General features: G+C 38.5%; 2 protein-coding genes across 3 annotated transcripts; both read left to right on the forward strand.

The window, feature by feature from the left end:
• The first annotated feature begins 96 nt into the window (after positions 1–96).
• LOC144064002 (E3 ubiquitin-protein ligase RNF180-like) lies at positions 97–13,746 on the forward strand. 2 transcript variants are annotated; one of them, XM_077586121.1, is made up of 8 exons: positions 97–463; positions 1,485–1,574; positions 1,712–1,988; positions 2,077–2,297; positions 10,644–10,757; positions 11,103–11,331; positions 12,041–12,166; positions 12,482–13,746. In XM_077586121.1, the coding sequence occupies exons 1-8, from the start codon at positions 413–415 to the stop codon at positions 12,658–12,660; spliced, it is 1,287 nt and encodes a 428-aa protein (XP_077442247.1). In that variant the 5' UTR covers positions 97–412; the 3' UTR covers positions 12,661–13,746. The 2 variants fall into 2 exon arrangements, with proteins under 2 accessions (XP_077442247.1, XP_077442248.1); XM_077586122.1 differs by lacking the exon at positions 12,041–12,166.
• Positions 13,747–14,023: 277 nt separating this feature from the next.
• LOC144064003 (regulator of G-protein signaling 7-binding protein B-like) lies at positions 14,024–20,505 on the forward strand. The gene is made up of 6 exons (XM_077586123.1): positions 14,024–14,836; positions 15,002–15,174; positions 16,688–16,818; positions 17,134–17,272; positions 17,387–17,457; positions 19,169–20,505. Exons 1-6 carry the CDS (start codon positions 14,714–14,716, stop codon positions 19,258–19,260), a joined length of 729 nt encoding a protein of 242 aa, XP_077442249.1. The 5' UTR covers positions 14,024–14,713; the 3' UTR covers positions 19,261–20,505.
• The last annotated feature ends 1,492 nt before the right edge of the window (positions 20,506–21,997 follow it).

The raw sequence follows: 21,997 nt of genomic DNA on the forward strand, positions 1-21,997 counted from the left end.
AATATATTCATAGTTTTGCATTGGTTACTGCCACTTTAATCGCTGAAGATATTATCTCTGTTTTTCCTATCCGACTCGCCGTAGCACATTGTATCATCAACAGGAAGTGCATTGAAGAGTTTCTCTACGAAGGGGGGTTATTCTTGACTTTCTCTGTTAAACTCGATTTAGATGTGGAAAAACCTTTTATGTAGCAACACAATTTGTTAACGGAGTGAAGTTTGAGGACATTGGATTTTGGTCGATACGAAACTCGTGTTCCTGTTCTTCTTGTCTCAGTCTTAATGTAAACGTTGCGTGGAAGCCATTGACGTTCTCTTCACCAGGATTTCTTCTCAACGCGTTTTCATTTTGCATACCTGTTTTTCACTATTGACGTAACTGGTGGGCTACAAACTGAGAAAGGACAGCAATGCTTCGCTGTAGGAAGTGCCGGAAGGTTGTCGTCGATTGTCTGCAAGAGGTGACTCACATCATCACGTTATCGTCACTTTTATGTTTCTCCTTCTGAGATCGATTTTTTTTTTTAAAGGGTGGAATTTGCTCCGTGATTTATATACCACAAACGCAAAATTAAGCAGAATGCCGAGTTTAGACTATTTTGGGGTGGTGTTGCACAAAAGACATAAAAGAAAAATATTGACTTGGCTTCCCCTAATGTTATACTGAGTAAGTATTAGTCAAGTCATCCTTATTTATATAGTGCCTTCAAACCGCCGTAGCTGGCACAAAGTGCTTTACAGAAATACATACACATGTAAACTATTCAAACATGTCGTACGAACTGCCTTAAATTGGCTTATTGAAATCAGCATGGACATGACAGTAATTACAAACCTTCAAGCAACTGTTGCTTTAAGACACATGAAGCAGAATCAGCATACAGCATTACTGAAAGGTGTATATAGCAGGGGTGGCCAAGTTTGGTCCTCGAGAGCCACTATCCAGCCTGTTTTCCAGGTTTCGCTCCACTAACATACCTGATTCATGATCAGGATCGTTATCAGGCTTCTTATCAGGCTTCTGCAAAGCTTGCTGATGAGCTGATCATTAGATTCAGCTGCGCTGAAGGAGGGAGACATGGAAAACAGGCTGGACAGTGGCTCTCAAGGACCGAACTTGGCCACCCTACTATATAGTATTTCTGCTTTCTCTCCTGTGGGATTAGTTGGGGACCTTCTCTGCCTCTTTTTGCTCCGAAGTAAATGTTGCATCGCTACAATTAGTTCAGCGGGGGGGGGGTTAAGATTGTGATTTAAAATGCATGCTATGGCGGGCTCATGAACGATGAATTGCAGTATAACAGTGGTTCACTGCATTATAAGTTAGCACTTGACGATTGTCATCATGCTTGGAATAAAGATTGGTTTCATGACTGATAATAATGTCTCAGAGATTGACTACTTAGAGATAAAAAAGAAAAAGGCTGACAATCACGAAAATGGAGTCATGTTGAAAATGTCCTATCTATTATATGTTTGCAGGTCACTGATGAAAGTTCAGAGGCAGCTTGCAACATTTGGCACATGGATGTTGACACGCTTCCAGAGTGGATACTGACCTCAGTGCACATGGTACAGTGCAGTGCACAAGTCATCTTGGGAATGACTGATTAGCGCTTTCAAACAGCCGTAGCTGTCACAAAGCGCTTTACAGAAACACATAACATAAAATTAGCAACCGTCATGACTTTCTTTTTCTATCTTCATAGGCCCTGTGGACTGTGGGGAGGCTGAACTGTCCTAATTGTCGGTCTCGTCTGGGAGGCTTCAACTTCATCCATCGCAGTAAGTGTCCTTGCGGCCGGGATGCCACCGTCCACTTCAGCAAATGTCGCGTGGACCACGACCACAAGCAGAACCATCTCAAAGTCCAGGACAGTTGGTCATGGCCGCTGCTGACAGACAAAAGCGACAATTTACAGCTCAACACTCTTTTTCATATGCCCCTCCCTGACACTGGTGAAGCCTCACAAGTAATGTCCCAAGGTGAGAACACAGAATTCTTTATTGCATCTCTCATTGGAGGAGCTACAGCTTGGATAACTTCTTTTTTGTTTCTGGTTTGACTCTGCAGACAGGTCTACATTGTCCGCTGTCTTGTATCCCATGAACAGAGAGGATGAAGCCTCCTCTAGTGCTGTCTCCGGCTGTTCATCTGTCTCTGCTGCAAGAAAGATGGTACAAACTGAGGAAGATGAAGGGTCATCTGCAGAAAGTACCCAAGAGCAGATTTCATTGTCCCTCAGTGGTACACCCATTATTTACAGCCCAGCCCAGCAGGAAGAAGAGATAGTGGTATGTTACACTTTATTGTGAATTATTCAAATTATTTACACAAACACTTGCTTTCATTTGTGACATGATGTTAAAAAATAACAAAATAATCAGCCGCTATATTTTCTGGCGCAGAATATGTAAGTAAATATTGTGTGACCTATAGTATGTAGAGACTTGCACAACTTATCAAAGCCATTATCCATTCCTAATCAGTTTGTTGACACAAACTAGATGACAGGTCTTGATTGGACAAATAGCTGTAAGATAGCACTGGCTGTGGCTCATTTTTTATGCTGAAGTGGGGCTGGGCGACATGGCCAAAAAATAAAATCTTTTTTTCTTTTTAGAAATTCAGGACGATTATGATTTTAATCGATGTTAACCTAATAAACCCAACAAAAATGCATTTAAAGGTTTCATTTATACAAAAATAGTTAGCTATTTTAAACATGTCTTGTAAACCACCCATCCAGCATTCTGCTAAAAATACAACTCACAATAACATTCGTATGTAATAGAACATAAGAACAACAGCTTTTAATAATCCCGAAGACAAAACTCGATTTCACGATTAAGCAAATTTTCAAGAATTCAATTTTAAAATGACGATTAATCAAAATTGGATTTAGCTGAAGACACCTAAATGTTTTAGTGAAGCATCGTTCATTTAAATGTGACAGTGTGCTTATTTAGCATGGCTAGTTATGAAATTACATAATTGGAAGCTCTAAAGTCAAATGCCATTGCCAACAACTTATGTAATCACTTGTATTACAGTTTTTCTTCATAGGTTTGGCACATTTCTTGAAACTGAAATGCCCTTTTCAAAACTGCAAGCTAATTTGGCCAAACAGACTTACATTTGTGCAGTTCATTAGCAAAAGCACATATCTATCCCAAAACTGGTCACACATGCTTCACTCCCAAGTTCTTTTCCTAAGCAAATAGTCGGTACTGTCACAACTACAAAGATGCTTCTCAATTGCTTTGGCTCATTTGCATTCACTTAGTGCTTTTACCAAAAACAACTTAGATGATTTTGCACAACACCATTGATCATCTGCAAAAGCTCTCCCAAAACAGCTCACCTATGTGTCAAAATCAAATTTCTATGTCATACAAGTAGTCAGTGCCCCCGCAATGCATCATCCCTTTGGCATTGTGTAAGCACTGCAAGTCAAAGTGATTTGATGTTTTGTCACAACAGCGCAGGTGTCGCTAACAAAATACAATTATATATAAAACTGAGGGGGGGAAATGATTTTGCTCGAGCAGTTTTCAAAGTTTACTGTTTGACATACTTTACTCACAATCAAGGAAATTGCAACAGTTTCTACTTACACATTAGAGTGTAACAAAATAAAGTGTAAATCAAATTCTGCATATTTATTTCAAATAAAAACTAAAATTCTATCTAGCAGACAGCGTAAATGAAGAACCAACTGCTGTATACTGTATACCAACTACACCGTATATTCTGTAGAGTAAATTTGACTCTTGGGACCAAATAGACTCCGTTTAGAGTAATATTTACACTAGGAAGAGAGTAAAATAAAGAATTGAAAAAATAATTAAAAGTCACTTAAGGGTTGAGGGTTGAACTCACGACCTATAGCTTGGAAGACAGCTGTGTGTTAGTATATCGCTCGTGTCAGCAGGAATCTTCTTAAATCCATCGTAATTTTATGATCTCCTCATGGAGGTATGCAAACAGTAGGAGGGGCATAGTTCAGGTGGCAGTGCGGCCATCTTCCAACCTGAAGGTTGTGAGTTTGTTCCTCAACTCTTGAGTGACTTCTATATTTTTTTAAGGGCCCGACTGACTAATCAGCCGCCAATTATAACTGTCCGATTATTGGCCTTTAAACATCAGCCAAAGCAATCATCCAATTGGGCCAAATGGCTGATTACTTTCTTAAAGGGAACGCAACATGAAAAATCAACTTTTTGGAGTTTTTAGCCATGTTAAAATGCTAATTCCTCACCAAAAACATGACCAAAGTTGTGTTTTCCTCCATTCGTCCATGTATGAGAAATTCAAGGTTATTCTGCTCTCCAAGCACCAGCCCCTCCCAACCTGAGAAAACGAGCTGTTGGGACGGTTTGACGTCATTGCGTGCGACCCCACCCCCGCACCACCTCTGCGGACTAAACGCACGCCCACTTTCTCTGAGACCTCCCTCCTTGGGATAATGACAAAAGTAGCCTTTATCAATAAACATTCTGTCCAAATGAATTCAAAGCAATCAATTATTCTTCACATTTGCAATGCCAAATTGCAATGAAATGACAATTGGCGGTCTTAAAATCCATTGGCTGACACTAGTGTAAACTACATGTAAAATATTTGAACTGATGATTTTAAATGAATGAATGAATGGATGGTGTAGTGGATAGTGCACTCGCCCCATAAGCAACAGGGTGTGCGGGTTCGCGACCCGCTGTGGAGTTTTTTTTTTTCTTCTCCTTCTTTCCTCTAACGGTCTAACCTCTCTGCTGCCCTCCTTGCATGATTTCTTGCGGCAAGGACCCGTTTTGTTTCAAATGTTTATTCAACAATTGATGGCTTGTGTGACCAAACGCAGAGATCTAAAAGCCCATGAAATTTAGCGTCCATTTTAAAAATCTGTGTGTTTCGTGGGCATTGCGCGAAGCAGCCGGCTCGGACGACGAAAAGCCACAGGAAGAGAGGCGGGGTTTTACTAAACCAAGCGTTTGACTTTCGGGTAAGAAAAATAACCACCGAAATTACTCATATTTTATAAGAAATTACATCGCGATTGTGTCAAAGGTAAGATTTCATCATTATATGCCTATAGTTAACTGGAAGGGCTTAAAATACCATGGTGTAGTCCTTCAAACATTATCGAAGAAAAACGAAGTTTCCAATGCTGTGAAAGTACCCTGAATGCAACATTTTGCTTGCGTAGCATTAGCAACTAGCAAGTGTGTAGCATATGTTATTCTGGTTATTCTGTTGTCCCTAAGCATCCTTTAAGATATTTAATGACACAACAGTTGGAGTTAACTGTAAAACTAAACACACAACTTTAAGAATTATAACTACTGTATATTTTAATATAAAACATGCTTCATTTTTAAAACCTCGCTAGCCTAGCGCTAATGCTAAAAGTGAAGGGAGGATCCCAGTCAAATGCTAACAGGAAGTTAGCATTGACTAGTTTTTCCTTCAAATAACAAATATCCACACACAAATCTTGTGGGAACACATACCCACAGGTGAGCTAACACTACGCAAAGGCACAAATTCTTCCCAATGTGTAAAAAACGAGCTATTTTAATAGAATTCAATCACAACTTTCTACTGTACTAACTTTTTAAGAGTGTACGCCATGGATGCACAGCACCACACTGCCCCCAAGAGGCCAAAATGCGCAGGAACAGTCTGTATTTGTTCTGTTTTTTTCAGTTACTATTATTTTATTAATTTATTGATTTATTCTATTCTTATTTCACTTCCTTATTGTTTTATTTTTTTATTGTCCTTTCAAGTTATATTTTGATTTTGAAGTTGATATTTCAAGGATTCAAAGACTTTCTTTTCTCAAAATTCAAGGATGCAAACGTTCAAGGACATTTCCACACGACATAGCACAAAACACAATCCCTGAGGTCCCAGGTTTGCCGAGTAAGTCCCAAAACTTGTGAAAATAACACAAGATAAAAATATATAAAAGAAAATGTTAATGCTTTACAGCAGTTGTAAACAAGTAAGAGTGTATTTATTATTGACACATACATCTATACAATAACCTTGTGGACTTGTCATTCAAAGCAGATAATCTTAACTCTTTGACAGCCAGACGTTTTCAGAAAAGGGATGCGTTCAGTGCCAGCTGATTTAAGAATTTTGGCTGATCTTTCAAGGTCCACAGACCTGTGTTTGGACTATGGAAACACACATACTACCAAATGAAAGATTGAACTCTCATCTTCAAAGTTTGTTTCTACCTTATTCCGTTTTTCAGTAATCAACAATAGAAAATGGTTAGTTTCACCCAAATGCTCTGTTTTGAAACAAAAAACGGAGAAATCAAGCTTTTTGTGAAACGATATTATTTCATGCACTCTAGTGAATTTGAAACCTTTTTTTTCCATGAATGATGCCACAAACACCTAAATAGTGCTTTACTTCTGTAAAACACTACCACCAACAATGAAAAAGTGTTTTTTGATAGCAAAATATGTTTATTTACATTCAACAGTGTAACAATTTGACAAAACAATTTGGCAAACTATTTACAAATGTGTGCAACCGTGGTACTATTTACAATTGTGTGGATGTTTCAAATACAGTTTTTCTTTTTGTAACACTCCCCTGCGTGCAAGTGGACGAAGCTGGATTTGCACAACAGATTAGTTTTACTGCGATGGCCCCTTTAGCGTGCAGACGCTACACTTTCTTGCTGGCTTTTTTTCCAGGGAATAGCAAGTATATACTGCAGTGTGTGTTTGGTCATGTTGGCCAAGTCTACTCTCAGGATCATGATACGGTGGTGTTACGTCTGGCTTCCTCATGTCCTTCAGTTCCTATACCGGGTGGTTGATCCATCTTATCCGCTCCACATTGGTGGCATCGTAGTCCATAACCAGTGTCTTCTCCGTGATCAGACTGTACCCACTCCTCCGATGAATATGCATTGGACTCGGGGCTCTCTTCGTCGTCCGATTGAACGTCCGCCTGAGCGTGCTCGGTTGTGCTCCGCGTTTTCCGGCGTTAGCATTGCTAGCCGGTGAGGCTTTATGACGTGATCATAGCCGCCGCGTCAACGCTTCCAACTTCGGAGTCACCATCATCATCATCAATGTGCTCTTTAGCATTGGTCGATGCTTTTCGTCTTTGAAAAAAATGCTCAAGCGTGAGCTGCTTGTTACCGGTCGCCATTATGGCTTCCTCAGCCATTGTCCCCTCAACACTCTAGCTCCGCCTCACGTCTTCTACTGACGCCTACCCAATCTTGTCCAAAGAGAGTCATCGCTGCCGTCTAGGGGCCAAAAATAGGCATTATACTAACTAGATCTGCTTGATACTTTCAGCACAGCTGGCCAAGGCTTTCCTCCACCCGTTTCCAAAAAAAAAACAAAAAAACGTGGTGAACGTCTTTTAACGTCTTTGGCGCTCCTCCGTAGGTTTTTACTAAACGTCATTTAACGTTTTTGGCAGTAAAAGAGTTAATAGCGGAAGTTTGTGCTTAAGTGACACCCATTGAAAAGGAATTGGGGGGGGGGGGTTATGCATTGTATATATTTTTTAAATAATCGGCAGATTAATAGTTAACTGGTATTTTTTTCTGCCAAAAGTCGGAATCACATCGGCCTTAAAAAAAATGCATATCAGTCGGACCCTATTTTTTTTTTCAATTCTTTATTTTACTCTCTTCCAAGTGTAAATATTAGCCTACTTTAAAACTGAGTGTATTTGTTGGCCCCCCCTCTAAATAGCGTCGAAATTACTATGCAGTCACTATCGTCTCCTTCCCCTTCTTGGCCATCGTCCTCATCCACGTCTCAGCCGATATTTTCCCTTGCAATGTAGCGAAGGGGAAAAAAACGGCATGAATGTCTCAACCATGCTCTACACTGATCCCCTGTGATATGCTTGACTAATTTTGACAGTTGACAGATGATTTTGCATATTGTGACTTACACTCTGAAATCCTGCTGACATGTTTTGGAGAGGACAGCCATTAGACTGAAAAACAACTAATCCAGTTTGATCAGCAAAATCAACACTTCTACCTATTACAGAAAATTCATGGAACCCTGCAAGCCAGGACCCACACTACTCATTTCCTATAGGTAATTTAAAATACTTAGGCATAAAAATCTCACCTAAATTAACTGATTTAATTCATTTAAACTTTTCTCCACTTCTGGATAACATTTATAGTGACTTGGAGCGCTGGAATAATCTTCCTATTTCTCTAATGGGACGAATAGCCACCATTAAAATGAAAGTTTTACCTAAAATAAACAATGATTCCATTTAAACCTACGGCTAAATGGTTCCAGTTGTTGGACTCAGCCGTAACAAAATTTTACTGGAATAAAAAAAAAGCAAAGATTAGTCTATCTACTCTTCAGAAAAGCAAATCCAAAGGTGGTCTAGAGGCACCAAATTTTATGTACTACTATATAGCTAACCAGCTACAATATATCGTTCTATGGGCACAACCCAACAGAGACACTAACTGTTGGTTGGAACTAGAACAGAAGGATTGTAATAACCTCAGACTTCGAGATTTACTCTTTATTACAACATCGATTAAGCGTCATAATTGTTTTAAAAACCCAATGATTTCCGCCACCGTGACTGCCTGGTGGAAGGCACTAGAATTGACAAAAGCCCAAGTGGAGCCCTGTGGACTTTCTCCCCTATGGCATAACCCCGACTTTCAACTTAACAACCAACCGTTTCATTTAGCTGTGTGGGAGCAGAAAGGAATTACACATCTCCACCATCTCTTCTCAGATAATGTTTATATCATATACATCCTTGCTCCAAAAATACAATATAAAAAACGGAAATTTTTTACATTATCTACAAGTTAAAAATATGATAAAGAAAAAAATTCCAACACTTCGGGGTACGCTCCTACCGCCTGTTTTAGCTAAAGATATTAACAAGCTTTCTCCGACAACAACAAAAAAACTTTCAAAAATATATAAGTTACTTTCATATACTGATAAAATGTCTTTACCCATCTCGAAATGGGAGACAGACTTGTCTATAGCACCGGAACCTGACTTTTGGATTCAAGTTTGTGAAAACGCATTTAAAATGACAAAACACGCAAATTTACAACTTATCCAATATAAAATTATTCACAGAACATACATTACTCAATATATGATGAAGAAAATGGGACTCTCAGACTCCGACATTTGTCTCCAATGCTTACAAAACACTACAGACACTTATGTTCATGCTTTATGGTTATGTACTCCGGTTATGTATTTCTGGACTAAAGTCTTAGAAAAACTTTCCGCTATTTTGGACTGTAGGATACCTTTATCTCCAAACTTGTGCTTGCTAGGTGACCTAACAACAACTGACTTACCACATAAACAATTTCAATCTACACTTGTAGCCCTTACTATCGCTAAAAAAACAATTCTTGTCAACTGGAAAAATAAACAAACTCTGAATATCGACCAATGGTCTAACCTCCTCATAAATCACATTTTAATGGAAGAAATATCTGCCTCAAATAAAAACCAAATATCAAAATTTATAGAAACATGGTCTACGTATATAGAATTTTTTAACCTAATTCCGGTTACTTAATTCTGTCTGTTAGCGAGAGCCACTACATCGTGATAACTTACATTGATGTTTCTGCATTTGGCAATTTATTATTATATTATATTATTAGTATGGGATTTTTTTAAATGGGCTTTAGGTGAACTGATGAATACACACACGCTCGCACGCACACACGCACACGCACACACACGCACATATACATACTCACCCACATACAAAAAAAAAAGTGTATATATATATATATATATATATATATATATATATATATATATATGTGTGTGTATATGTATATGTGTGTATATGTATATGTGTGTATATGTATATATATATATATGTATATGTATTTAAAAAAAAATTATTAAATTTTTTTTAATTGATTTGTTGGTTTTTTAAAAAAAAAAAAAAAAGGAGAGCAATGATGATGTCAAATCGAATGAACAATACTGAGCTCTCCTGTGAGAAGAAAAAAAAAAAGAAAGGAAAAAAAAAGCAAAATCTATTCATTTGGAAGATGTGCTAAATGGGGGCACATTGTGCTAACTGTGGGCTAAATGTACACAACCATTTGCACAGATCCACTGAGGCAATTGAGACATGCACTAATGCTGCATTTGAGAATGGTCGAAAGTCAGACTTTTCCAAGTTCAAACCAGGAAGTGTGTACGGGAATGCCCCCTTGAACTAGAAAATTCCACTTGCAAAGTCGGGGGGAAAAGTACCCTGACTTCTCCGACGGACTACAATGTGACGTCACTACAATGGCGACCGTGAATGGTAAAATACAAATTACTCGAGTATAAAACTAGATTGCTTTCTTCATTCATAAATATTCGACTTACTATTAAATAGTAATATTTATTAGTATGTTGTGATTCCAAGCCAGGATTAAAAAACATATAGATTGGTTGTATCAGGAAAGCATTGAGCATAAAAGCTACCAAACAAATCGTGTGAGTTACTCGTGGCGAACCCTGACAGGATAAGCCAAAAGTCACAACTGCAACTTAATAGTATTTAGTAGTCTAATTAGTCATAGTAGTTTGTTGGTCCTAATATGTTTGTGCAACCCGCTGCAGCCTGGATCCTTGCTGGCGTCTGCAACCTTACACAGACAACAGAAGAAGGAGAAGAACCGCCTAAAGAGCCAGCGGAGGAAACAGAGGCGGCGGGAAAAATGGCTGCAGAAGCAGGTCAAGACACATTATTATTCCTTGATAAAAATGTCAAATTATGGTTATGTACTTGCATTTTTGGGACTAATAAAGTTTTTAAAGGTTATCTTATTTTATCTTTCCTGAGCAGAAACATGTTTTGTGGCTTAGCATTTGAATTCATTTTGAGCATTCTCATTCCCATTCAAAATGGGAAAACAATAAGATAACGATAACAATATCAGTGTTAAATACGTTACTACGTTGTTGTTTTTTACAGTTTGACAGTTGTATTTTAAATATATATTTTTTAAAGTTTACAATACGGTGCTTTTTTTTTCAGGAAGAAAATATCCTATTGTGATTATTGTTGTTTATATCCAGACCAGCATTTTGAGTGATTTGATGCTCAACGGTGAAGAAGAGAACGTGGGAGACACGCAAGGCCTCACGTGTGCGGTGTGCCTCGACGTCTACTTCCACCCTCACAGCTGCCAACCGTGCAGTCACGTCTTCTGCGAGCCGTGTCTCCGCATGCTCGCCAAGAATCGAGAGGAAAACACGCCTTGCCCTCTGTGCCGCACGCTCATCTTGCACACTAAATTTCACGCAGGTAAACAATGTCCAGAAATACGGAAGTTCCACGGCGAGAGAACAGTGGTACCTCAACTTATAAATACCCCAACTAATGCCAAAATTGTTACTTTTGCTTGCTTGGAAGAATAAAACACTAAAAGCGAAACATTTTATAAATATATGTAAATCTATTTTTAGACAAGCAGGATAAAGTAGCCTAAAGTTGCAATGGGAGGCAGCCATTTTTTATTTTTTTTGGGTGCACTCACACACATATATGGTCTCCCAAGCGGGGAAACGAACTCACGCCAACCTGCACCGAAGGCAAGTAACGATAACCACTTCGCAACCCGTAGGCAATGGGGGAAGCCATTTTGTCAATTCCTGTCAACTGAAAATGACATCACAGTTGCTCCGGGCTCAGTTAACGACCAATCACGGCTCACCAAGTAGATTCTGATTTAAGTCGTGAGGTTCGCAAGCTGGTCGTTACTTGAGCACTGAGCAACTGTGATGTCATTTTCAGTCGACAGCAAGTGGTAAAATGGCCGCCCCCTGAGATGGATAAAAGGTGTATTTTGCTCTTCAATTCATATTCCACAAACGCAATATTAATCAGAATACAAAGTTTAGACTAATGTTGCTGCATAAAACATATTTTTGTAAGGGACATTTTTGGGTTGACTTTCCCTTTGAAGTTGTTTTTGAAGCGAGCAACGTTTTCTGTATTCCGCGTCCTTTTTCAGAGCTCAGCCAGAAAGCAGAAGCCTCCTTCCCAAGAGTGTACCGCGCTCGCAAGCACTACTTCCAAAATGCCTCATGTATTAAATGGCCTCTGCCCAGATGTCGCAAACGCTTCCGTAACTTGTGTGGTGAGTAACGCTGGCTCAATAAAGGTTGCAAAACAGTAACGCATACCATACATAATACATTGATTCTGGTAACAACATACGGTTTAAGTGTGTTAAACGTTTAAGTCAGGTCATGCAGAACAAATCAAGAGGCAACTCGGCGATATGTAGCATGCGGTGGTTCTTAACTTAATGCACACACTGATGTTGAAGGCTATCAGATAAGACAAGGACTAAAAAGGAATTGCCACAAAAAGGTCTCGGGTTCAATGCTGAGCTGGGGTGAGAAATCACTTTGGGTGCCCCTTTGTCATTTGATCTTTTTTTTCCTTTCAGGATATTGGAGGTATGCGGTCAGGGCTAGCAGAAGGTGGTGCGCCGCGCTGCAGACTTTCAACCTCTCTGTGTGCAGCTGGCTCTTTGATATCGGACTGGCCGTAGCGTACACCTTCTCATCTAAATGCTTGCTGGCTGTCCTGTTCCTTGTTATACACATGTACTACTTGTGTATTTGATGCTTGAAAGATAACTCAACAGATTGCAAGGAAGATTTAACTGCTTCCCTTTGAGGAAAGTTTAGACGAGTAGTCTGACTTTTGTTGCACATTTTGTAAATTGAAATTAAATATTTTCTACCAAATGTTCTACAGATACACATTTTACAATCAGTTGTTGTTTCAGAGTGGTATTTTAGTGTAAACAAAATCAGTCCTATTTGATAGTGAGAGATGGATAGGATTTTGAAATCATAAGCATAAATAAATATGATTCTAACAATTCTGCAAATTGCACCACTGTAACACAAGAACACAGGGAGTGATTTCACTTGCAACAGAATATATATAGTCCACACAGTGATAACAGGTAATGCAAAAAATAAAATAAAAAACAGCACTGTAAGCAAAAGCACACTCATTGATTAAAAATTATTTTAAGATTTCTCAGCACCGCACAGCTTGGGTAATTTACACAAAAAGTACAATCATGTACACCTCAACGTTTTTTAACTTTAATCACCTCACATCTCTTTTGTCATTAAAAAAAATATGAGTAGTGTTTGAAATGAATAAAGTATAAGTACAGAAGTTCGGATAACTTGTGTTAAAAAACACAACCCTGGTAAAAGCAAATTGAACTGCTTACAGTAAATAAATGTAAGCCTGTACAAGTTCAGACTCTGAAATTTCAGTTTAATACAAAAGGAAATGCAATTTTTACTATCACTTACTGTGCATACAACAGCTGTTGTGATAATTAGGCCTAACAAAACTCCACAAAATAATTTCCTATTAACTGTTGTGGGGGATATCATCTATATTGTTTATGTATGACTTAGCGTTGGCTATGTGTTAATTCTATTATGTGTTCTTATAGCTTTGCTAATGCTGCGAACTATAAAAAAAAAAAAAAAAGAAGCTTTTTTTCCCCGTGACGATTCATAGCATGTTTTTTGTGTCATTAAGTGACCTTTAGCTTTTTGTACTTTACAGCTGTGCTCATAAATTAACGTTACCCAACAGTATATGTAAATTTTAAAGCACGACCACATATTTGACCGTTTTTTTTTTCTCAGATTAAACAACACATTTTAAATGCCTAAAGCTTGTGGCTGGCGTAAGAGTGCATTCATTTTTTCATGTGATGTCTTGTATGTGGAGGTTGAAAAAAAGTATAAAGCCTATTTTGACAAAGTAAGAAGTAGAAGATATATGTACGCATCTCAGTATTTGTTTACAAATGTAGCTAGCAAGATAAAAAAAAAAAACTCATGTCATACAGCCTTGAAGACCCCTTTGATATTGGGAAAGAGGAAAAAAGTCACATGGAACCAAGTCAGGTGAGTAGGTAGATTGCTCAAGCACATTAATGTGTCATTTTCAGCCAGGCACTGTCAGATGCTCAGGGCTTTGTAATCAGGCGCATTATGGTGAAACAGCCATGAGATCTCTCACCCCTTTCTGAACAAAGCAAATGCGGAATTATTTTCAAAAAACTGTAGTTTGGGTTTACTTTGAACTGAAAATCTTTTTGTGACATTTCTGATAACATTTCGTAAACAGTAGTGTAGGCTGAAGTAATTATACTAAACTCGACTTCAATTGATTAAACGCTCCTTTTTTTAAAAAAAGAGAAAAAAAAGGGAAATAGTTACCTATAACATGAAAGCTAAACTCATGTCTTTGTAAAATAGGAGACTACAATAATGCAGGTTTCCTCGGGCTCAGTCTGTGAAGCATCCGAAGGGTTAACACAAAGTCAGGCGGGAGGGTGACGACTTGTTTCCCTCCTCACACGTGAGCGTGCGGCGGAAGACGTCGGAGCCTCCCCCTCGGCCTTCACGAGCGGCTGAAGGTGACTCTCCTCTCGGCTGGGGGATGCAGAGGGATCTGCTGGCGGTCCTTCCGCCACGCTACACTGTCCTCATCCGGGGAACATCCATCGGCCTCAGCCGGAACCCCGCACGTTAACTGCGCTTCTCTGCGGTGTCCGAGGCGGTGGTGTCGGTCTTTGTGCTCCGCTGAGAGGACACAGCAAGCCTCCAGAAGAAGACGGGCGCTCTCTGCATGCATGAGTTCTGCACCGTGCGGGCGCAAAAAGCGCCCCAGATCTGCAGGCAGCGTCTTGCCCATTACGAGAGGGGCGCAGACGGATTCGGAGCACCGGGAAAGCACCGTGGACGGCAGCAGGATGGTGAGTTTAGATCATAGCCGGAGCTCATTTCAGGGTGTGTAGGTGCAACACAGACGTACGCAAGGAGACAAATCGCTTTTGCCGATCGTTTTAAAAACACAGCACGTAAACAATATCCGCGCTTGTCTACTATAGGAAAACATCAAGACGATGATTTTTGCTCAGACTGTGCAGGAATTCAACACGCTGGTGGCGCTGTACCGAGAGCAGGTCATTTCTGTCGGTGAGATGTCAGCCGACTGTCCATCTCTGCGGGCTCAGATGCACTACACGCGAGCGAAAGGATGCTCCATGGCCCGGACTGCGCACCAAGACCTCGCCCTCATTGCTGTGTCTGGGTAAGAATGAGAGTCACCAGAGAACCTTCTTTGCCAGGATTTTACAGTTTTTGCATTTTGTAGCACAGTTTCTTTGTAGGTGAAAAGAAAAAGAGAGAAACTGCAGAAATGACTAAATATTTTGGATCACCATGGGCCGGTATGAGCATATGACATATTACAGAGGTTGCATGAAACATTTGTGTCCAAGAAATTAACGTTTGCATTCGCACAAAAGTATTAGCATCAGCCATTTTCTATAAGGCCTTGCTAGGGTCATAAGGTGGAGCCAATCCCAAACTTTGGGTGAAAAAGCGAAGTGGTCCCCAGCCATTCACAGGGTACATGGAAAAACATTCATTTACATCAGTGCTTCTCGATTTTCTTTGCTGCGCACCACTTAATAACATAAAAAAAAAGAAAGAAAGAAACATCCATCAACTTAAAACTAAGAATAACTTTTGCATTGATTTGATTTGCCTGGGGGGGGGGGGGGCACTGCCATCTACTGTAGGGGTGTGCAACTGCACTTAATTTTAGTACTGTGCAGGAGAAAGAAATAACGAACGGAGGAAGGAAGGAAGAAAGAAAGAAAGCATGTTACTCTGGGTCACAAGCAGCCATTGGACCATGCCCCCTCAGTGTTATTTGAAAAGCACGTATTTACACTCACACCTATGAACAATTTTGAGTTTTCAATTAATCTAAAACAAATTTTCATGAATTGTGGGAGGAGCTGGAGTACCCGGAGAGGTAATCTGGATTTTCAGGCGGCTTCCCGGTGGGCCAGGGTGTCATATTCCCACTCACAGTGATCTTTTTTCGATCGTTAAATTAGCATCAGCCCGCTAAGTAGCGCACTGGAAGTGGTGTGAATTGATTTTAAATAAAAGCACAAAAAACACAAAGGGCCCTGTTAGCTGCCTAAATGTTACTGACACAGCAGTGTTGTATAAATGTGCCTTGTTAAGTGTAAAGTCTTATCCCATTTTATGTACACTTGCCCATTTGTCCCTTTTTGTCTATTTTAACTGTGTATGTTCTCTTACCTGTTCAAATAAACTCTGGTGGTGATCTTGTAGTTGCAAATTCAGTTATAAATTAGATTTTTTATCAAATAGCTATAATATGAATATTGTTGGAGGGAATTGTAAGATATACCAAATGTATTCTGTGGATATCTGAACTCTGGTAAATACAAAAATGATCATTTCCAATATAACACCAACCAGCTGTCAAAGCAAGCGGTCAGTGGTCACAGCCTTATAAATGTCAGCCGATATGAAGAAATGTGCTGTTTTATTGATTTGTACCAAGCCATTCACTATTGTCTGTACTAAAGTTGCCCCTTGATAATTCTTCATACAGTCAATACTTTACACTCATGCATCGTCTTTATACACCCTGAAGTTAAGATCTCAAATATACTGCATTATCATTTTAAAATATTTCTTTTATACATCTTCTGTTTTACCGATTTTGTGCCCCTCTCTTGAATTCCAACCCTTTCCTCATCACCAACCTACCGATGCAGCCCAGAGGATGGAGAGATCCACCCTGAGATATGTCGGCTCTTTATCCAGCTGCAGTGTTGCCTGGAGATGTTCATCACGGAGATGTTGAAGTCCATGTGCCTGCTGGGGGTGCTGCAGCTTCACAGAAAAAGTAGCGTCACTATACAGTACACAGCAACAGCATTTTATTAGGCAGATGATGTTCCATAATACAAACTCACAAAATATGAGCAATGCACTTATAAACCAATTTCAGGAACTAAGATAAACGCAACTAGCTAATGCTTAAATTTCAGAGTATTCCCAAATATATTTACAATGATACAAAAATGGACCCCATTCATACACACACACACACATGTATGTATATATATATATATATATAGTATTTTCTTGATGTAGACCATAATGTAACCATATTATTATTATTATTTTACTTTAAGAAATGTTATTTTGTGGCCCCAAGGAACCGACTCCGAGCCGAAGATGGACTTCAGGGTGGACGAGAGTTCTGATGTTCCCATCCTAGAGGACCGCTCCTCCTCACCCATTGACTACCCTCATGATCCGTGGCTAGTGGGAGTCCATATTGAAAACATTGAGAGGTATGCAGACTTTTCAGAGGGATTTTCCAGTTGTGCTATAAAATGGTTGTTCATTTTGTAAAATTTTAAATAAAAATGCAAAACTTGTCATTACTTGTGCTTTTGTATTGGAAGAGATATGCAGGAGATGAGAAATCTGCTCAGCAAACTCAGGGACACAATGCCTTTGCCACTGAAAAATCAAGGTGTGTAAAATTTGTGAATTCAGATTTTACTATTCCTGTTACATTGTCAGTCTATCATGTAGTTTGCTTGTTGTACAGTAAAACTGTCCTTATACTTCAGCCTTGTGAAATACTGACGGTAGCTCTAAACTAAACTATGGGAACAGATTGCAAAATTGTGGAACAGATTATTAAACTGTGGTAACAGATTAGTAAACTGTAGGTACAGATTAGTCAAATGTATGAACAGAGTAGTAAACTGTTGGTACAGATTACTAAACTGTGGATATAGATGAGTAAACTGTGGGCACAGATTGCCAGATTGTGGGAACAGATTATTAAACTGTGGGAACAGATTAGTAAACTATGGGTACAGATTATTAAACTGTGGGAACAGATTAGTAAACCGTGGCAACAGATTGATAAATTGCGGTAACAGATTAGTAAACAGTTGGTACAAATGAGTCAAATGTAGGAACAGAGTAGTAAACTGTTGGCACAGATTACGTATTTAATTTTGGGAACAGATGACTAAACTATGGGAATAGATTGCAAAATTGTGGCACAGATTATTAAACTGTGGTAACAGATTAGTAAACTGTAGGTACAGATTAGTCATGTATGAACAGAGTAGTAAACTGTGGATATAGATGAGTAAACTGTGGATATAGATGAGTAAACTGTGGGCACAGATTGCCAGATTGTGGGAACAGATTATTAAACTGTGGGAACAGATTAGTAAACTATGGGTACAGATTAGTAAACTGTGGGAACAGATTGATAAATTGAGGTAACAGATTAGTAAACCATGGCAACAGATTAATAAACAGTTGGTCCAAATGAGTCAAATGTAGGAACAGAGTAGTAAACTGTTGGCACAGATTACGTACTTAATTTTGGGAACAGATGACTAAACTATGGGAACAGATTGCAAAATTGTGGAACATATTATTAAACTGTGGTAACAGATTACCAAACTGTAGGTACAGATTAGTAAAATGTGGGAACAGATTAGTAAACTATGGGTACAGATTAGTAAACTGTGGCAACAGATTAGTAAGAATTTGGTACAAATTAGTCAAACGTAGGAGCAGTAGTAAACTGTTGGCACAGATTAGTAAACAATTGGTACAAACGAGTCAAATGTAGGAGCATTAGTAAACTGTTGGGACAGATTACGTACTTAATTTTGGGAACAGATGACTAAACTATGGGAACAGATTGCAAAATTGTGGAACAGATTATTAAACTGTGGTAACAGAGTAGTAAACTGTTGGTACAGATGACTAAACTGTGGGTATAGATGAGTAAACTTTGGACACAGATTGCCAGATTGTGGAAATAGATTATTAAACTGTAGGAACATATTATCAAACTGTGCGAACAGATTAGTAAACTATGGGTACAGATTAGCTAAAAATCAGTTTTCCTCATACTCTGGCACCAGAAGTGCTCCATATATTTCACTTTGTTCCACAGTATATTTATTGTCTCAAAATTTTTTGGGACCCTTTTTCAGTTGGGTTGTACAGTTAAAGGCCACGTTATTGGTCAAAAATGTTTTGTAATCATTTATTGGTCTATTGTTGTTATATATAAAAGCAAATTCATTCAACCTCCGGCACAATTTAGTCTTCAATTAACTGAACATTGAACAGGATTAAATGATGTATTTTGGAATTGTTGCTGACTGTTTGATGTAATATTTTAACCCGAGCAATGTGTGTCGCAGACGACAGCAGCTTGTTGAATCTGACTCCCCACCCGCTGGTCCGCCAAAGGAAGAGACGCTTTCCGGGACTCTGCTGCATGGTGTCTGGTTAAGAGTCCTAACTCAATTCATCATGGTATTGTACATCAACACTTTGGGTGATTCTTTTATCCTTAGACAGTAAACTGTAGTCATCTTCCCCCAGCATTTATTGGTACGTGGCTATTTCGTTCCACAAACTGTACTATTTAGATTCCATCTAACCTTTAGCATTTAGTTATGTTTCCAGGAGCTTAGAAGGTACTTCCGTTTGCAATCATTCAGTTTTCAACATATACTGTACATTGAATTAAATTGTATATATTTGGGCTATGCACAAGCATTATCATTTTTTATGTTCTCACTGTGCTTGTATCCTGTCAAACGTGTGTCACAATACACATTGTTTTACTGTAGTCCCAGATACTATGTTTCACAGCAGATACACACTGTGGACAAAAAAGTGTATTGATGTTATGTTGCAAACGCACAACTGGTTCCAGTTACAGTATGTGTTTCATTTTACAGAGTGTGAATGGAATTGCAGTTAATACTTGACACGTCTAAACGTTTTTCTTTCTAGATGTTGTTGGACTTTGATTTCAGCCTTCTAGTGTTGACGCATGGTTGTATTGGTTGCTCGGTGCTTTACAATCGACTATGACATGTCTCAAACTGCAAGATTTATTCGCATGCCATTTAGTTTCAATGATCCCCACTGTTGTCCTTTCCATCAGCAGTTAAAGATCAGATTATCTAGTAAAAAATAAATAAAATAAATTTGTCCTAGCAATTACCAGTTAAAGCAAATCTAGCCTCATCTGGCATTCCTGTCTTTATATTCTCCCCCCGTGGACCCCAAGTGCTAATTGTCAAAGTCTGCATTCATTAATAAAGGTTTAATTCCGTCATGATAGTTTTCTATTCTGCATGTGTAAATTGATCATTACCCTCCTCTAGTGGACACTAGTAGACCTTGCAGTTTTCATAAACAGCATGCCAAGGTCTGTCTTTTTTCAGCTTGACATCTTTTGGGAGGTGGAAGACTCCTACCCTCACACAGGCTGAACACAATTCCACTTAAAAACAAAATTCACTTATAGCATTGATTTGTTATTCTAGAGTCGTTTCTCCACTGAATGTAAATGCAATTGTATTGTATGGTCATTTGTAAAGTTTGTATTTATGTGGAGCATTTGTTTTCATGTGTATTTCTTTATCATGGCATGTATCGTGTAGTTAGTGTCCTATGTAGACAAGCAACTGCTATGTATGTATAGCTTAATTTTATAATGTGAATAAAGTTTTCTATCCAGTTAGGGATGCATCTATTCTTTTTTTAATTTGTGGTTAACTCGTAACCATATACGACCATTAAAGTTAAGGATATTGAAATGTTTTAGATTTCAATTAAGTTACCAATTTATTTATGTATTCACATTTGCTTTTCAATTTGATGTCCAGAAATTATCCATCAAACTCTTCCTAAAAGAAAAATAATCATTTTCAATATGAACAAAATATGTGCATAGCATACAGTATATATTTTATGGTGAAATGCATGTATAAAAGAACAATAATAAAACAAATAAACATTTTTTAGGCTGTCATGCTTAAAAATTACCATTCAGGACTGGCACAAAAGTGCTAAACAAACTTTTTTTGACACCTGTCAATTTAAGGCTCTCCTGAAAGTTCCCTCATTGCCAGATTATTCTATATATGCCCGTACAAAATTCTCCGGTGTTTTTCCGTGGATCACAGGACCTAACTCCAAGCCCTCTCCTAATCTTCAAAAACTCTTTATCACGACTTTGAAGTTAACTGCCTCAATATTAACCCATTTGTTGTTGGACTGCTCACAGCTGTTATTAAAAATAAATTTCAAGTCTTCCTGCAGGTCCCATGCATTTGGATTTCACACACACACCTGTTTGGTGTCACATATAAAAATGGTTGGGTGGATGTTATCGTGTGGGGATCAAAATGTGTATTATTGCACATAAACAAGCCAGGAAAAGATGGAAAAATCTCCCAAAAGCATCAAATTACACATGAGACATTCTTATAACGTTAAAAAAAAAACTGACTGCAATAAAACCCCAAAGCATGATTGATCAACACCCATAATTAACAGAGGTTATTTTTCTGTGCCCTTTTCCAAACGCACTTTTTGCTCATTTTGGCCAAACAGTTGTAATTTAACCTCATCAGTCCACATAACTTGTTTCCAAAATGCATCAGGCTTGTCTTTGTTTATTTGCAAATTCAATCACTGAGAATGTAGATGGGGTTTTCTTCTGATGACTCTTCCATGAAGACCATTTTAGTACAAGTGTCTCTTTATAGTGGAATAGTGTAGCACAACTCCAGTGCCTGACAGGTCTTTGTGGACAAAAACATTCATGTGTATTAATGTGCATCAAGAAGCCAAAAAAAAAGACAGAAAAATTTCCAGTTAGTTGTCAACTTAAAGATGAGACATTCATGTACAGTATTATGTCATAAAAAGAAAATAATTAGCCGCCTCTGAAATTTTGAATTTCTTCAAGATTTTTTTTTAACAGATCAAGGAATTTTCAACATAGCACATACTAGTTTTCTCTAAGAGGCACAAATTATTTTTATACCGATACAGAATTAATCAAGAAAAAAACAAAAATGACCTGGGACATTATTATTAGGCCCCTATAAGAAATGACCATTTATTGAGTCGTTGTACAAACCACTGCTGTGCAGTGATGTGATTTAACTTCACAGGTGAATCGGGAGATTTCTCTCAAGTTTAAGTTTAAAAAAAAAAATGGTTTA

This window comes from Vanacampus margaritifer, chromosome 14 (assembly GCF_051991255.1).
Source record: "Vanacampus margaritifer isolate UIUO_Vmar chromosome 14, RoL_Vmar_1.0, whole genome shotgun sequence".
Classification (NCBI taxonomy): Eukaryota; Metazoa; Chordata; class Actinopteri; order Syngnathiformes; family Syngnathidae; genus Vanacampus; species Vanacampus margaritifer.

Coding starts and splice junctions, on each gene's coding strand:
- LOC144064002 (XM_077586121.1), top strand. CDS start 413: ATGCTTCGCTGTAGGAAGTGCCGGAAGGTTGTCGTCGATTGTCTGCAA. Junction 10,758..11,102: donor AAAAATGGCTGCAGAAGCAG/GTCAAGACACAT, acceptor GTTTATATCCAG/ACCAGCATTTTGAGTGATTT. Junction 12,167..12,481: donor ACGCTTCCGTAACTTGTGTG/GTGAGTAACGCT, acceptor TTTTCCTTTCAG/GATATTGGAGGTATGCGGTC.
- LOC144064003 (XM_077586123.1), top strand. CDS start 14,714: ATGAGTTCTGCACCGTGCGGGCGCAAAAAGCGCCCCAGATCTGCAGGC. Junction 14,837..15,001: donor CCGTGGACGGCAGCAGGATG/GTGAGTTTAGAT, acceptor ATTTTTGCTCAG/ACTGTGCAGGAATTCAACAC. Junction 15,175..16,687: donor GCCCTCATTGCTGTGTCTGG/GTAAGAATGAGA, acceptor CTACCGATGCAG/CCCAGAGGATGGAGAGATCC.